The sequence below is a fragment of the Vigna unguiculata genome, chromosome 7 (genome assembly GCF_037176805.1).
Source record: "Vigna unguiculata cultivar grain cowpea cultivar isolate G323 ecotype 2 chromosome 7, ASM3717680v1, whole genome shotgun sequence".
In the NCBI taxonomy this organism is placed as follows: Eukaryota; Viridiplantae; Streptophyta; class Magnoliopsida; order Fabales; family Fabaceae; genus Vigna; species Vigna unguiculata.
The window spans coordinates 47,994,739-48,011,836 of NC_140798.1; the positions used below are offsets into that span (position 1 = coordinate 47,994,739).

The window sequence follows — 17,098 nt, forward strand, 5'->3', positions numbered from 1 at the left end:
ATGGGAATTCACATCTTTTAATTATGATTCACAAAAGTAAATTAAAATAAAAACACTCCAATTGACGTTCTAATAATTTTTGTAATTTGTGTACATCTTTATTCCACAGTAGTATGTTTTACATTATAAACTTGGATTTTTAAAATGTAACCATAAGAGGACAGTTAAAAATGAATTAATTTCATTATACACCAACAAAAACAAGGAAATTAATTAAAGAAATAAAACCAACGAATATGATAAGTTCACAGTAGGATTGTCACCTAGTCCGTTATATCTTTTGTACTTGAAATCACCAATTTTATTAGTTTTTCTCTTATAATGGTTGCATGTTGAATAATTTTACTTATCATTTTTAAAATTGACTTGAATCTTGGTGCAACGAAATTGACTTGACCTTTCTCTTGAGTCATATATATTGTCCTTAATTTTGGGTTAAACCTTTTTGTCTGTTAGTCTGAATTAACTCGTTTCAATTTTCAATTTAGTTCGACTCATCTTGACCATTCCAAAATACTTATCTTCTTTCCGTTTGATTGGTTTGGTAAGACCTGAAAAGATCTTTGATCTTAGTCGATAAGGCTCGAACTTCAATCAGACGCCCGTTGACTTTCAATTAGAATTAACCTGATTCATCTTTTGACTTTGAACGACTCAATTCGACTTTTGATTCAAGTTGATTCAATTGAATTCTTTTGTTTAAGTTGACTTGACTGACCATTTAGTTTGAATCAATTCAACTCGATCTTCATACATAGAGTGAGAGTAATGAAAATGAGTGAAATTTTGAATTTTTTATATTTTTAAGAAATTTAAAATTCTTCTATCTTGATCGTTGGAAATATTTTCCAAAATCTTTTAAAGTTTAATTTCTTTTTTAGATAAGTTTGAGAGTTATCGATGATATAAATATAAAATGTTCATTAGTTATAAAATATTATTGGTTACAATATCTTATATTAATTATAATATTATGTGTATTGAGTTAAGTTCATAATTTTCTTTATTATTTTTCATTATAAATATATTGCTTTGTTTGTATTTTCTTTACAAGAGAGAATTAATTTTGTACCTTAACTTTCACTACTTTTAACAGTATATAAATATAAAATATTGATTTACGCTACAAACTTGTACAAAACTTTTGTTTTATATACATTACTGAGATATATTTTAAACAAAAGCAAACTTTTACCAAATAAATAATAAATATTCAATCTCAAGCAAGAATCACAAACTGTATTAAAAGATGATTATTATGCTGGCTCTTGCATTTTGCTGCAGTCTTACAAAGGTCCCAAGATCATTTATTTTAATCTCAAACTTAAAAAAAGTAAATTAATATAAAAGACTCAATAAAACAACAAAAACAACTATTTTATTGACATATATTTAAAACAAAATAAATCTATATTAATAAATTAAGAACCATAGAAAATACATAAATAACCAATTTTATTGAAAAATAATTACGTGTGCTCTTACCTTTTATTTTTACTTTTGCTTCATTCTTACAAATATTTATTAGATATTAATTTAAAATTTTAAAATAATAAATTGTTCAAATTTTGATAATTAATGTTAAAAATTAATTTAGACTCTGATTTACTAACTAATTATATATTTTTATTAACAATTAAAATAATTTTAATTAAAAATGATTTTTAATTTATAAAATAATGTATAATTTTGTCTGTATAATAACTAATTATTTTTTATTAGTAAATTGGTTATCATTTAATATTTTTTTATAATAAAAAAATTAATTTTATTTAATGAGAAGTTTTGATAGGTTAAATTTAGTGAAAGATTAGTAAGTTCCATGCTCCTATGTAGGGCACATAACCTTAATAATTACCAACTAACTCCATGACTTATCATTAAGGGGAATTAATAATTAATTGATTAGTAATAACAATTTTCTCACACTCAAGTCATCCACTTCTAGAGTTGAAGGAATACTAAACTATCCTTTCAAGAATTTAATGAACCAGTATAAATCTACTTACTCCTACCAATTAAAGACCTATGAGCATTGTTTATGTTTTAAATATGTTTTTATTTATTTATTAAGTTAAACAAAAGAAGAAGATTATTTTTTTTTTATGATATATCATAAAAGTCATTTGTAATTTTTTTAAATGAGGTTTAATTTTACTCTATATAAGTTTCAACAGAATATATTATTTTCTAACATTTTATTGTAGTTTTTTGTTTATAATACTTAGATATTAAACTTATGACTTTGTTCTTTATTACATGATTCTAGCACTCATACATCTTATTTTATTTTATGAGTCATATTATGTCATGTTGGCAAAACATGAATTAATTTCTTATTGATGACAGAGAAGAACCTTTGACATTTGAATCAATGTGGGTCCATTTTTATCTGTAGTCACAATCTTTTGTTGCCATTGCTTATTTTTTTTAGGCATTTGTTTCTATTATAGTAAAAACCACTGAATCGTGTATTCCTACATAGGGAAAATACTTAAATATTTGTTCGATAGGAATATTTATCTAACTCATGCAAATAGAGTTTTCTTTTTCTAATATTTTTTATACAAAAAACACAAACACATGCAATGAATGAAGATTGAGAAGGGTGGAATTAGGTTGCAAAAGATTGTTGAGAAAAAGAAGAATAAGACGTTGCAAAGATAAGAAACAAACACATTCATCAATTATTTTCAATCATATCAAATGTTACTAAATTTTGTATGCACATCTGTATTTTTTCTTTTTACAAATTTAAAAATACAAACAAATTTATATTAAAACAAAAGTGTAAAAAGCACGAAGATACAAAATAACAGATTTTATCAAATAGATTATTTTGTCTTTTTCTATAAAATTTTAATTAATTGAGAGAGTATTTGAATAAACAAACACTCGGGATCTTCGTTTATTATTCAAATACTTGGATGATAATAAATTTAGTCAGCTTCTTTATGTTCTACTATGCTTTCAACTACAATGATTTGATATATTATTTTTTAATATATTTTGAAATATCAAAATAATATATTTTTAAATAAATTAAAAAACAACACCAAAAATTTGAAAAATAATATTATAAAAATATAAGTCACAAAATTATTAAAACATACAACGATATATGCCCACAAAAATTAATAATGGTGAAATAATACAATTCAAGATTATACTTGCAATGTACACTGTTTTGAGCATGCTTAATTTAATAATTTTTAGATGCAATATAGTATGAACAAATATCTTCAAAGAAAAGTGGTGATGACTTCCTTTTTATTGCACAACACCTTTTGTCTTTAACATCTTAATAAAAGCTAAGAAAGATTCAAACAAAAAGAAAAGACTCAACAATAATCAAAGTCAAATCCGAAGAGAAAAACATTTATAAAGATAAAGCATTCAACAGTAACTAAGTCCGACTCAGAAACTAGAAAGAAAAAAAAAATCAAATATCAATAAAAGTAAAAGTATTTTAAATGAGAAATCCCACCGGAGGGCATAAAGTTGTTACTAAAAAAGTATCACAGTTATAAAAAAAATTCCATAAAAAGATAATAAATTGATTATGTATTATATAAATCCGCAACACATTATTAATTTATTTGATTAATTTTGTAAAAAAATGTGTTTGTTATAATAATCATAACTACTATGATTAACATAATTATATGTTTTTTATTGCTTAGAAAAGCAAAAAGGTTCAGTAAAATTTCAAAAGAAAAATAAAATACAGTATTAATTCCTGACATCTGTGTATATGTCATAATTTTATTTTATAATAATACAATGGATAATGGATAATGTTAATATTTTCTTACAAGAGAATGAGACAAATGATTTTTTTTAAGTTGTATTTGTGGACAAAATCTTACTAATCAACAAATCAAACTGTACTAAAACTCCCTTGCTGAAATAATATTTAAACTTGTAAATAATATTTTCACAATTTTAGCTGAAATCATTATTTTTTAAAAGGAATAAAATATAATTAACTTAGGAAAGGGTAGAGAATATAACAAAAGATAGTATATTCACTGATATTTTCTTACAACAAGATTATTGTAATCTGATTGTAAATATTAATTTTGACATTTACATAAGAAGTGAATAGTTTTTTTTTAAAAAAAGAAAGAAATATGGGCATATTGAAGAATATTATGGTAGGTTTTTATGCATAAAAGTTTCATTAGTTAATTATTATTATTTTATATATAAGAGGAAAGCTTATTGTGTAAATTTTGGTGGAGGGAGTGAGAGAGCAGAATCTGAAAGTTGAAGCGAAAGAAACGTGTAACCTGAATGAATAGTTTGGGTTTTGGTATGTAAGTAAAATAATAATAATAATAAAAAAAAAAAAAATAATAATAATGGAGAAGGGGTAATTCCACCCAACGAAACGAACCGAACGGAAGCAGCGACACTGACACACCAAACTACAAATCCCCCTTTGACTCCACTTTGTTTTCTCACACATACCTCATTGGCCCTTACTTTGAAACCCGTCGTTTGCAACTTTACACCCAAACACACATTTTTTATTTTTATTTTTATTTTTATTTTTTCATCTTGTGTGAGTTCAAAGCAAACAAATAAAACCATAAAACGCTCTCTCTTTTATTCCAAATCGCAAATCACGAAAACAAAAACAAAAACAAAACGCAGTCCTCTCTCCCTCTCTCTCTTTCTTTCTTTCTTTCTAAATCTCTCTCCCTCTCTCTCTCTTTGCAAATTTAAAATCCAATTTCCATTTCCATTCACAGAAAGAAGGAAAGAAGGAAGGAAAACAGTGAAACCGGAATCGTTTTCTGTCTGAAATTCGCTGTCGCATTCGTTTTTCCGTTGAGCAGCTTCGAATCGCTTGCCGGCAGCTGCAGATCAAATCGAGTTTCACCTGAATGCTCCTTTTGGACTCGATTTAGGTTTGTCTATGCTTCCTCAAATCTGAATTCCACGCTTCTCACGCATTAATATTGTGTCGGTGACGGCTTGATTTCTTTCTCGTGTTTCATTCTGTGCAAGATCTCAGTTCTGCGTAGTCATATTTCGCTTGATTTCGTAGGTCTGGATTTGTTATCGTAGGGATCTCTGTTTTCTTTTGGATTTCGCATTTAATTTCGTTTTAGTTTAGTTTACGTTGTCTTAGGCTGTTTTGGAAGAGCAAGATCTGTTGTGTTGTTTGGCAGAGTGTATAAAGGAGCTTATAATGAATACTTTTTGTTGATTCCGTTGCAGATCGAGTTCTTCATACCCTGGTAGTGTGGGAATTTGTATATGAAGAACGGGATGATAGAATGCAGTGTTTGCCATTCCAAATTGGTTTCCCCTTCCGCCAAAACTATCTCAAGGGCTTATGATCGCCACAAAAATAGGATAACATCCAAGCAACGTGTACTCAATGTCTTTTTGGTTGTTGGTGATTGTGTTCTTGTAGGCTTCCAGGTGATTTTACCTTATCTTAATTGAATATTTCCTCTCAAATGTTAAATTAATGAAATGGAAATATGATTGAATAGCTATGAAGCTCATATTTCTTAAGACACACAACTTGATACAGACATTATGATTTATGACATGGCTAGTGTGAAAAATAAATCACATCCCGCACATTGTGATGTGTTGGACCCTCTTTGGAGTCGTAGCTATGTTTTTTGCACTGGTGTTTATTGCCATGTTCTGCTAGTGAATATACTCTGCATATCTGCGTGGAATAAAAATACATGAATGGTTTAACTTATTCAGAAGATATTCTTGCATGCCAATCTCTTGAAGTGTCATTTCTTGCGTTATGTCTACTTTGCAAAGGAATCAAGGAGTTTATGCAGCAGGATTCCAAGGCTTTAGGAGAGAGGCTGAAAGAAATTGACTCAAGCTTTGGCATTGTGAATAATAACTTAGGGATGCAATGATGGCTGTGATGAAGCATATTACAAACCTTAAAAAAATTGCATCATATGCGTGGTTTATTTCATTGACTTGCAGATCTATTTTTCGATATTTGCTAATCTAATGGTCTGACGTGCATTAAAGAGTTCACTGATGTTAATTTGATAACTCTTGCGAGTTTTATGCTTGTTGTTTAGCGGCTGACAAATGTTATTTCTTTAATTGGCAGCCTATCCTTGTCTATATGTCCAAGGTGGATGGGAAGTTCAATTTTAGCCCAATTAGTGTTAATTTTTTGACCGAGGTTACAAAGGTTTTCTTTGCTATTGTTATGCTTATTCTCCAGGTTAAGATCACTTTCCCTTTGTCTATACTCAAATATTTTCTGTCTTTTCAATTACTTACAATTAAAGCATGTGTCAAGTGAGAAGTAAATTGTTGAGGAGACACCAGCGCATACATTGAAGTAAATCATTAGTAAATTGAGGTTTTACTAGGATTTACTGTTTTTTTCTATTGTGGCAGGACATGCCCTAATTTTCTGTGGTATTAGATCATAGAATATTACAATTTATAAACTCAAAACAAGAGTGGAAATGATGACTTATTGGTTTTTAATGATAATATTCCTAGTTACTTTGGTGTACCGTGTACGCACCGTTCAACAACAAAAAGTAATCCCTTTGAGGGCTGTAGATCCCCAAAGTGAGTTTTGCCTCTCCCAACAAAGGTTTTTCTTACATAGTTTAGTTATGAATTGAACCTGGTCAACATAATCAAGCGATCTGGTTCTCTGCCAATTATGTCCTACTTTGTAAAGGTATAAATGATTTTCAGGCAATGAAGTGGGGACCAAGGTGCCAACTGGTAATTTTTGGGATCAGGATCAAGGCTTGATGATATGGCATATATTTAAACAAAACAAATTCAGTTTTTGGAAAAATATTTTTAATGTCTTGTGTGAAAGAGAACCGGTATGGACAGGTTGATAAGTGAAAGGAAACATATTATTAGTTGTAAAAGAAAATAGGCCAGTCTTTCTGAGTGTTCTTGAAACTCATAATCGTTTTACATTCATGTAAAGTGTAAATGTTTTGTTGATTGTGCAGGCTAGGAATCAAAAAGTTGGAGAGAAGCCCCTTCTATCAATTTCTACATTTGTGCAGGTACAATGATTTATAATTTAAATTCTGCATCAGTTAACAGATTTGTGAGACCCATATACATTTTTATATAGATAATTTCTTAAGCTTTTTTCAATTGCTAGCTGTAGGGTTCCCTGCTTCCTGGGATTGAACTGGATTACTCAGGTCACATAGTATAAGCATATTTTGTATAAGATCAACAAATAGGCACCAACTACTTTACTACCTTAGAGAGTGCATTTGTAGCGCTGTGTTTATTCCTGTTTCTCAATACAGTAAATATGGAATGTGTGATAGCATCTTGTTTTTAAGTTTCTTAGTATTTATTCTTTATTTATCACCAAATTTAAGCATCTTCCAAATTCAATATGTAGCTTTTTCCAAAAGATTTGGATATTTATTTTGTATCTGGTATTCTGTCACTTGTAGGCAGCTCGCAGCAATGCCCTTCTAGCAGTTCCTGCACTTCTGTATGCTATAAACAACTATCTGAAGTTTATCATGCAGGTATGTAGAATTAGTCCATAAACTTTGCATATGTAAGGATTGAGGCTAAAATGCTTGCACTAGAGATCTTTCTTTTGCTGCTGAAATGTTTAAGTTCAATAATCAGTAACTTTATTTTTAATTCATGGGCTTTTGCCCTAAGTGGATAGATGTTGGTAGAGCATATTGTTGATTTGCTTCTCCAAATGAGAAAGACAGATGCCGAAAGTTATTATAAAAGCACGATGGATTGCTCATTGCTTTTTTTTGATACTAGGATTACTGATTTTTCAGAATTTCGGTTTGTTAGTTATCACTTATATATGTTTGATATTCAGCCAGATTATAGAATCATATTTTTTATTTTAAAAGTAACCTGTTATTTTAAACTGAATCATGTGATGAAAATTCATGACTTACCTGTTATCGTTCAGTCACATTATTAAGGAATTATCCGACCTAAGGTAACTTACAAGTTGATTTCACATTTCATGCAGCTTTATTTTAACCCTGCTACTGTGAAGATGTTAAGTAATTTGAAGGTAATTTCTATTTCACTTTTCTGAATGGTTGAATTTCGGTATTATTTACAGCTAAGTAATAAGTTGCCTATCCATTGCATGTGGTATAGCCCTTGTGATGGCTGCTTGAAACCTCTCAAGCAAATGATTACTTATACTCAGTTGTTCGAGCCTTGACTGATTTCTTTTTCTTTGGTTATTTTTCTGACAACTATTCCTTGAAACAATTGAACATATTCTTCTCTTAATAGTTTGGTTAATTTGAATCAGTTTGTAAAGTAGTCTCTTGACTTTGCATGTTTCAGGTTTTAGTAATAGCACTTTTGCTAAAGGTCATTATGAAGCGCCAGTTTTCCGTCATTCAGGTTAGTGTGTTATTTGGTCTTTACTGTTGAACCTTGGCGAGTTGTGATCTTTATATAAATCCCAATTTCTTATTATCCTTACATTTTTACTGAAAAATTGATTTATTGGTTTTACTACAGTGGGAAGCTCTTGCTCTCTTGCTCATTGGTATAAGTGTTAATCAGCTAAGATCTTTACCTGAAGGAACCACAGCTCTGGGTCTTCCTGTCACAATGGGTGCATATCTCTATACATTGATCTTTGTAAGCGATTTGTTATTTATTTGTTTGATATATTATTGCTGTGCTTTTGTTTACAAAAACAAAATTGGTTCTATGCTATAATTCGTTGACTTTTTTAACCTAGGAATTATTTTTGCAGGTCACTGTTCCATCATTGGCCTCTGTTTATAATGAGTACGCATTGAAGAGCCAATATGATACAAGCATTTATCTGCAGGTGAAGCACTAGGAATTGCAATTTTTTTCATTATTGAACCTCTGTTTCATTCATTCTGCAAGGAATGGGGAATATGATTTCCTCCTAAAGCTGTTCTGCCTACGGTGTTACTTAGCTTTAGTTCTGCCTTTTCGTGTTTTGACCAACGATTGGTCACTGATGCCCGAGGCTTTGCTTATAAGGTTGGGGGTTGGATGGGATTTTAAGTAGACCTCTTTGAAAATTGACATAAAATGTTTGTGGAAATTTAAGAGAAAGAAACTAACAATGGTGCTCAGCGACTAACTCCAAAAATCATTTTGACTTCCTGGAGGACAATAGAATAAATGTGTAGTTTCAAGAACAGCAGTTTAATGGTGCTAGTATGCTAGGATTCTCTAACTATATCTTTTTATCACTCATTAATTCTCTGTTTCTTGATTTACAGAACCTATTCTTATATGGATATGGAGCTATATTCAATTTTCTTGGGATACTTGGGACTGTTATTTTCAAAGGTGAGAATTAAATCTCTAGTTTCTGGATACTCGTGTGCACTTTATAAATATGATACTAAGCTGTTGAGAGAAAAAGAAAGACGAGACTCAAATATCCCAAAGCACTTTATAAATATGCTTTGGGATATTTGTTTGTTTTTGTCATAAATCATTGTGTTTTTCATGGTGAATTTGGCAACAAATAGTCATTTTTATATGCTGCATTGTGCTTCCTTGTAAGCTGATTCTACTATCTAGTACAATCGGTGATGGATTAATTCTGTTTGTTTATTCAATCTCTATTGATAGAAGAACTTGTTTGTGCCTTATAGTTTACTTTTTCTGATGCTCAAGCTAACCGATTTTAAAATTTCCAGGGCCTAGCAGCTTTGATATCCTACAAGGTCATTCAAAAGCCACAATGCTATTGATCGCAAACAACGCTGCTCAAGGGATTTTATCCTCTTTCTTCTTCAAATATGCAGGTCAGTATTCAAATATACATTTTTGTTCTTTATTTCTGCATTTATTAGAATCTAAAACAAAATGCTGGAATAATATAATTTATCTTAAATTATGTTTTTGGCAGACTGACATGCTATTTGTCCGTTCTCTCAATAACCTATTTAATGTGTTGTAGATACAATTTTGAAGAAGTACTCATCAACGGTAGCCACAATCTTTACCGGTATAGCATCTGCTGTACTATTTGGACATACTTTAACAATGAACTTCGTTATCGGCATTTCTATTGTATTCATCTCAATGCACCAGGTAAGTTGAATTTGGACGATTCTATTTGGTATCTGACAATTTAAACAATGTGCTTTTTGTATCACACTGTTTACGCTTTCTTTTCAGTTCTTTTCACCACTTTCAAAAGCTAAAGATGAACAGAACGGTGTGCTGGAACTGCATGATGTTCATGACAGACAAAGGTACTGCTAGTTTCTTCACCGATATCAAGATTTTCCTTTTTTAGCTGAGTCACTGATATGTTTATTTTGGGTTCCAGAGAAATCTACAATTGAAATGCTTTCATTTTTTCCTGGTCATTGTGTATTTGATTGATTGACCCAATACCTTTTGTTCATTCCAGATCAAAGGATTCCTTTCTAAATATGGCAGCTGGAGCAAATGAGGAGGTGTGGATCTGTTATCTCATTGTTTTATAACTGAGTTGTTTTATGCTTTCTATTGTGATTGACCAGGGTTTTGTTGTTAATATGTATATTTACAGGCCTCTCATCGCGTGGGACATGATGAAAGACAGCCACTTCTTCCCTCCTAGATTGATCTACTGTACGTTCTCTCTCCATTTCTAGCCCAACCTATACCTGTGTTAGGACTGATAAATATCTTACTTTTTTGTCAATTGAACTATCCCGTTTTCCAGAGGTTTATGACCATTTTTTATGCTATGAACAATCCAATCATTTTCGGTATATATTATCGCAGGAGTTTTCATAAAAAAAAAATGGTGATATTACTGGTATCATATGACCACGTCACACAGTTTAAAGTCAAAATAAAGTTAAAAGAGAATTATTTCTGCCTTTCCGGGATAGCTTTCCTCTGATGGGATTCTCTCTACTTAGTTCATGAAGAAAGGCATGGAATCTTGACTTCAGTAGCTGGTGAACAAGCCATGACTTTCAGCTGCTGAAGATTTTGATAGAGCATAGAGAATGGCTTCGCAAGAGCTTTTGGCATATCAATGTTGATTCACGTGTACTACATTTTTTTTTTCTTGGACATTATATTTCTCTTTCTCAACTTATCCTGGGCTAGAAGAATTATTGTGTTATTATTTACATTTATTACATGATTTTGGCATTTCATCTTTATGAAATTACAGTTAAATAAAGTGAGTTCCTTTGTAGGAAATGCTGTTGGGATGCATATAAAAAGCAATGGGAAATATCATTTTTACATACGTTGTTTTGTCTCGGCTGTTCGATATACTCTCGGTCTTAACCAATTTTATATAATTTCGCGTAGATAAAGAGAACTCACTTATGCATATAATGTGACAACTTTTGAATACGGAATAATTCCTGCACAGATAAACTTGAAACGTCTTCTATTTAATGGAATGTTTGGTGGGGTACCTACCATTATAGAATGATTGTAGAAGTTGTTTAGTTCCTTAGCAGTCACAAGTGAGTCTTGGTGTAAGTTGGGCATCATCTCATGCTTGACTGTAATTGAATGTAATATTATTAAGACAAACAGTGTACAATGGACAGAATATGATAACAGTGATTAAATAAGCGTGAATTCGTTCATTCTTTCTATATACCCGATAGTACAAACTTATTAGTTTTTAAACCTATTTGTATTCTTAATATTTTTTTTTCTAGAAATTAAAACACCATTTGTAAGCTTTTCTAGTAGACTTTTTTTTAAGAAAGATGAAATTCTATTCTAAGAAGACGAAAAATTTGAAATCCAAATTTTGTAAAATCCTTATATTTGTCTTATTTTTTTATTTTAAAAAGTAATGATATCTTGAAATCCACCACTTCATCTTTTTTTTTGTCCTTTTTTTTTCTTTTCAATTACAGAAGTTTAACTATTATAATGACCCCTAAAATCAAGTTGTTAAGATTTTGTTTGATGCTAAAATGTCATTACTCCTATTCTAAAAGTTTCTAATATATTATTAATATTATCAAAAAGAATTGTTAAGTGGGTGTTTTTTTTTGAGAGGTATTATTTTTCACATGTTAAATAAGAAAACACAATGAGGAAAAAAAGAAGTAAAACTCATTGTTTAGAAAAATAAAGGGAAGACAAATTTTAATTATTTAAACATTACATTTGTATTTCCTAGTTCTGAATTTGTTATTCCCTATTTTCCCTTTTCCCTACCCCTTTTTGCGTTGAGGTGTGTTGTGGTGAAGCGGCTGCGGCAGTTGGGAGAAGAATGAACCGAATCACAGTTCCAATGGATGAGCCTAAGCCTTCTTACCTTACTCGGTCTCAACTTCTGAAACGGCGATTCCAGAATCTGAAGCGTCTCTCAAAGTGTTACAGGGACCTCTATTGGCACCTGATGGAAGACGTGAAGACCCTCTACAGACACTACCTTTATCACTATGCTCTCAACCCTTTTAGCCATTTCCACCTTCCCACATGTGCTTTCCTCGGTTGCAACCTCAACCCCATGCCTTTCACTTCCTTTTGCCACTTTCACATTCTCTCCGATTCCAACCAGAACCTCTATAAGCCCTGCAATTATCTTATCAAAGGGTCTCTCTCTCTCTCTCTCTCTCTCTCTTGTTATCATGCATAATTGAATAGCGTAAGCAAGCCTTGTTTCATGTTTTTCAATTTCAGTATCTATTCCACTTCCTTTGAAACCAAATCTGAAGGGAAGGTATTTTTTTTTTTTAAAAAAAATTTGATGATATAGTATAAGCTGTTGTTTGAATTCAATCGTTTATGTCAAACTAATCCTGTCAATTCCTTGCGTTGTATATGATCTGTGATGGAAGTGTTTGAGAAGGGACATGGCACAAAAGACAGTTTTTTTTTTTTTTTTTTTTGTGATGTTGAATGTTCCAGTAGTGAGATGGATTCAGCGGACCCTGCAGTGTCATATGCACGAATAAACTGGTTACACGTTTGGGTCTTTTTATTTGTTTTTTTGCAGCTGTCGTGGATGATACCTGCAATCATATGTTTGCTTTGGCAAATTAGCAAGATGACTAACCACCTCAGTTGCTTTTTGTTTAGGTCTTTTTTGTTTCGCATATTCCGAAGGATCAAACCCACGATGTTTGGTTGAAATGGAAAAGCATTTCGTTAGTTTAATCAATAATCTATTGAGCAAAGTTGTATTCATGATATTTCTCTTTCTGCATAGAATCTTCAATCATACATTTTTAAGATATGATATGTCTGTTCCGTTCCTCCATTATAACTAAATATTATTTTAAAGTAACCCATTCAATTCAATGTGCCACTTCTATCCACACTTATTTGGCTTTTGTTTTCACTTTTCAGTGCAGAAGCTGAACCCATAACTTGTGGCAAACCCATTCTGAGATCCATTGTTCCAGCTCTTTGCACTGTCCACTCTCACAAGGCTCAGAAGCACCTTGCCAGGACTTTGAAGAGGAACAGTAGCAACATCGGTCCTAAATTTCATGCCTTGGTGTCAGAATACGTAAAACACATTCAAGCGAGAAGAAGAAAGGATCAACGGGAAAACAAAAGTAAAACTGTGTTCAAAGACAAAATGATGGCTGGGTGAGTTGAGTTGTATGAAAGTGGTGGATGCAGACATAATCCGATATAAAAAGTCGATGCTGACAAAGTTAATTGGGGCAACATGTTATCTAATCATGTTCGTCCTACATACAACGCACGCTCTTTTATGAAAATCATTACAACAGTCAGATAAACACAACTTGTTTTTGCTGTTCCGTGGATTCCGTCAATTGTTAAATTATTGGTTGAATAAGAAAAACATTTGTTTAGTTTTAAACCATGTTTTCAAACACAAATAAATGGTCCTCTAATACGAGTTTAACACGTATCATTAGTAATGACAAAGTCCATCGGTTTGGTTTGGCTCTAGATTCACGAATTATTATTATATATTATTATTGTCTTGAGTTCTTCACGTCTAAGACAGGTGTTGGGTCTTGTGTGAGACTTTGTCTTTCTGATCTGAATTGGCATCTATCTGTTTCAAAGTATCACGTATCAACATAAGGCACTCCTCATTATTTGCTCCAACTCACTATGGATCACGTGACACGCCAAAACATTCTAATTTCCTGAGACATTTATGTACAATACAAAAGCTCATTACATCGAATCAGTTCGTTGTCTGAAAAGGCGCACTCCTAACAAATGAACATCCGTGAATCGTCTCGTGAAGAATCCTTGTCGTTTCCCATAGATTCTGGTCACTGATCATGATGGGTAGAAACGAAAGTTTTTTTCTTTTTATCAAACGAGACGATTTGTAAGATTCAATTATACTGCTGCAGCCATCATCGCTAAGATTGAGTTATCAGAATTGCATCTCCGATTAGTTTTGAGGTCTCCAGAGTGAGGGAAAATCTGGGAGCAAGCAATGCCAATGGCTTCACTTCACCTGGTTTTTCCTCCCTAGGCGACAACATACACTGATTTTAGATGTTAACAAGGGTTAATTAATTAGCGAAGATCGAAAAGACGTTAGTGCAGTTAGGTTAGTTACCTAGGGTGATGCAACAAGTAGATGCCGAACCGCTGCACAAAAAACAGTATCTACGGTTGGTTTGAATCGAGTTGCAACAGAAGAAGGAACAACATGAGAAGTAGTAGATCCGAAACATAGAACATAAAATTTTTATTGAAATATGATCTTAATTAACAAGTGACAAGATGATGCCGGTGCCCAGGGCTGCGCCTAAGGCTGTGAATATTGTGAAATGAGGGTTAGGGTTACTCTGAGAGGCGAAAAGAAACAGAACCCTTCATCTCCACCCATCATCGATCGCATCTCCGTCGTCTCCAGGTAAATCAAGGAATCAATGAAGGAATCGCTGAAAGAATACTCAGCTGCACAGTTTCACAGTGCACGCAACGGCCTGCGCCCAGAACTTCAGCCTCGCCTTCACATCCTCCGGATGGTCACCGGGACTCGAGATTTTCCAATTCGCAATCGATGTCGACAGCGATTGAGGCGACGGCGACTGCGACTGCGACGGCGAAGGTGAAGGCGGCGAGTTATCCATGAATTTCTGAGACATGGAATAGCACAATTCCAGTGCCGGCAGGGTATTGCACAACTCCGGAATCTCGTCGTAGCTGAAGCCAAACCCCAGATCCAAACACCCCTTCAACTCCTCCAGATCCTCGTCCGACAGACTCTTGCTCCTTGCAAGATCCTCTTCCACGTACCCTTCCAACAGCACCTGCTTCTTCTTCTTCCCCTTCTTCTCCACCCTTCTCTCTCTTTCTCCTTCTCTTTCCATCTTCACTCTCTTCTCTTCTCTCTCTCCTTCCACTCCGCTATTTATCTATTCCCAAATACCTCTCTCTCTCTCCTCTTCCACCTTCGCTATGCATGTCGCATACCATCATCTCATGCCCATACCATCATCATATTCCAGCTCATCTTTCTTATTTTTCTAATTCCTAATAATTTTGTTTTTTTTTTCTCAGGTAGGTATTTTAATGCAGCTGCGAGACCCCAGATTCCAGAAGCTTCTGTGTTTTCTTGCGGATTATTCAACGTATCATGTGAGATTTGACATTTTATTTATTTAAAAGGTACTGCTAAATCTTAAATCAATTCCATAATCTATATCATCAAGTTTTCCTTTTTTATTAGCTATTTGAATATATAAATACAGAAAAATAAAATAAAAAATGGAGTTGAGAGTGTGAAAGGTGGGTGGGTCCCCTGGTTTTTGTTTGCATCAATTCCCTTGAAGGAATAGGCATGTGAGGAGATCATACAATCCACACAAACAAGGGCAAATTATTGAAACAGACAAATCAAACACAACTTTTTTAAAAGTCTACATAGCACAGGGTTTTGTTCATCTACTCCAATCTTGTTTAGTTTTTCAGATCCAATATTTTACCAACCCATATATAAACATAACATAACATAACATCTTCCTTGGAATTCAAATTTCTTATAACCAACTGTCAAAATGATTGCAATCGTCCACAGTGCCATGCATTAAAACAATGTCAAAGTCAATAATCCGAAGATAAAACCAGCAAATGAAACAGTTGTTCTTGTTCATGTCTTTTCTTCTTTTCACAGGTGCACCAAGAGCCCCGGAATCTGCATAATTTAGAAAAAGTAAAGCATATTCAGTTCAGTTTAATAAGAAAAAAAGAGTGGTTATTGTGTACGCCTCCAGGACCAAACATTTTGTAGAATATGTGGTATGCATTATACATTAGAGAACATCACAGCCTTTGCAATTTGCATTGTGTCTGATTCCAGACAAGGAGGATGAAACCCTCTTGAATCTGTCTGATTGGGGATCAACATGTGGGTCTGTGTAAAATTCAGTAAGTGAAGACAATTTGTAAGTTTGTTCATGCCTCAGAATTAAATGAAACTCGCACGAAAATGAACTACAATGTTTGTTCTTTTTTGTTGAAGAAACACGAATCTTTCGAAACATGGTTCCCCCAACCTGAATCAGATACCGTAAAATCTGGTGTGAAATTAATGATGTTGTAGTGTGTGTATGTGATTCAAAGTTAAAGTTCAAAGCAACACTCTTGCTTTCAATCAAGAAACTGTTGTATATGATTGATGTGTAATCCATCCATCTGAATTTTTTATTTCAATTAGGAGACAAAAATATGTTCATCTTTAAATTGGACACACACTTCAAGCAATGAAGAATTAATGATCATTAACGCCGCTTTTGCAGTTGCATTCCTTAAGTTATCTTTGAATTTTTGAATGATAATGCTAAAACAATAAGAGTATTTAGAAGTAATAAATATGAATGAAGATGTTTCAGAATGATGGTGGTTGATGATGATGTATGTATGTATGAAATGAATGTAATTGGTATGGCATGAGATGATGGAGTAAGTGTATTATTGGTGGCAATGAGTGGGACAAGAACAGGCCAACAACCCACGTGGCCAGTCCCCATCACTCAATAACACATCCAAAAGCTGATTCACTCTTTTATTCAACTATCTTTATTACAACACAATTCAGTGTAGAATAATTGATTCAAATAAACATTTTAAATTTAGACAATAATTTAAAAATAATTGTATATGAAAATGAATTCGACTT

The 17,098-nt window shown here is 32.5% G+C and overlaps 3 protein-coding genes across 4 annotated transcripts; 2 read left to right on the forward strand and 1 right to left on the reverse strand.

Annotated features, from left to right (window-relative positions):
• Window positions 1-4,634: 4,634 nt before the first annotated feature.
• LOC114192124 (CMP-sialic acid transporter 3-like) lies at window positions 4,635-11,248 on the forward strand. 2 transcript variants are annotated; one of them, XM_028081729.2, is made up of 16 exons: window positions 4,635-4,916; window positions 5,230-5,436; window positions 6,110-6,226; window positions 6,990-7,046; window positions 7,455-7,532; window positions 8,009-8,053; window positions 8,338-8,397; window positions 8,518-8,640; window positions 8,759-8,836; window positions 9,264-9,333; window positions 9,690-9,797; window positions 9,953-10,086; window positions 10,174-10,250; window positions 10,412-10,457; window positions 10,553-10,614; window positions 10,771-11,248. In XM_028081729.2, exons 2-15 carry the CDS (start codon window positions 5,269-5,271, stop codon window positions 10,601-10,603), a joined length of 1,212 nt encoding a protein of 403 aa, XP_027937530.1. In that variant the 5' UTR covers window positions 4,635-4,916; window positions 5,230-5,268; the 3' UTR covers window positions 10,604-10,614; window positions 10,771-11,248. The 2 variants fall into 2 exon arrangements, with proteins under 2 accessions (XP_027937530.1, XP_027937531.1); XM_028081730.2 differs by having other exon boundaries at window positions 10,911-11,248.
• An 881-nt stretch (window positions 11,249-12,129) lies between these two features.
• Window positions 12,130-13,807, forward strand: LOC114191467 (uncharacterized). The gene is made up of 2 exons (XM_085676283.1): window positions 12,130-12,567; window positions 13,324-13,807. Exons 1-2 carry the CDS (start codon window positions 12,242-12,244, stop codon window positions 13,571-13,573), a joined length of 576 nt encoding a protein of 191 aa, XP_085532409.1. The 5' UTR covers window positions 12,130-12,241; the 3' UTR covers window positions 13,574-13,807.
• Window positions 13,808-14,634: 827 nt separating this feature from the next.
• Window positions 14,635-15,290, reverse strand: LOC114191468 (uncharacterized). The gene has a single exon (XM_028080644.2). The coding sequence runs from the start codon at window positions 15,288-15,290 to the stop codon at window positions 14,871-14,873; it is 420 nt and encodes a 139-aa protein (XP_027936445.1). The 3' UTR covers window positions 14,635-14,870.
• Between the last annotated feature and the right edge of the window lie 1,808 nt (window positions 15,291-17,098).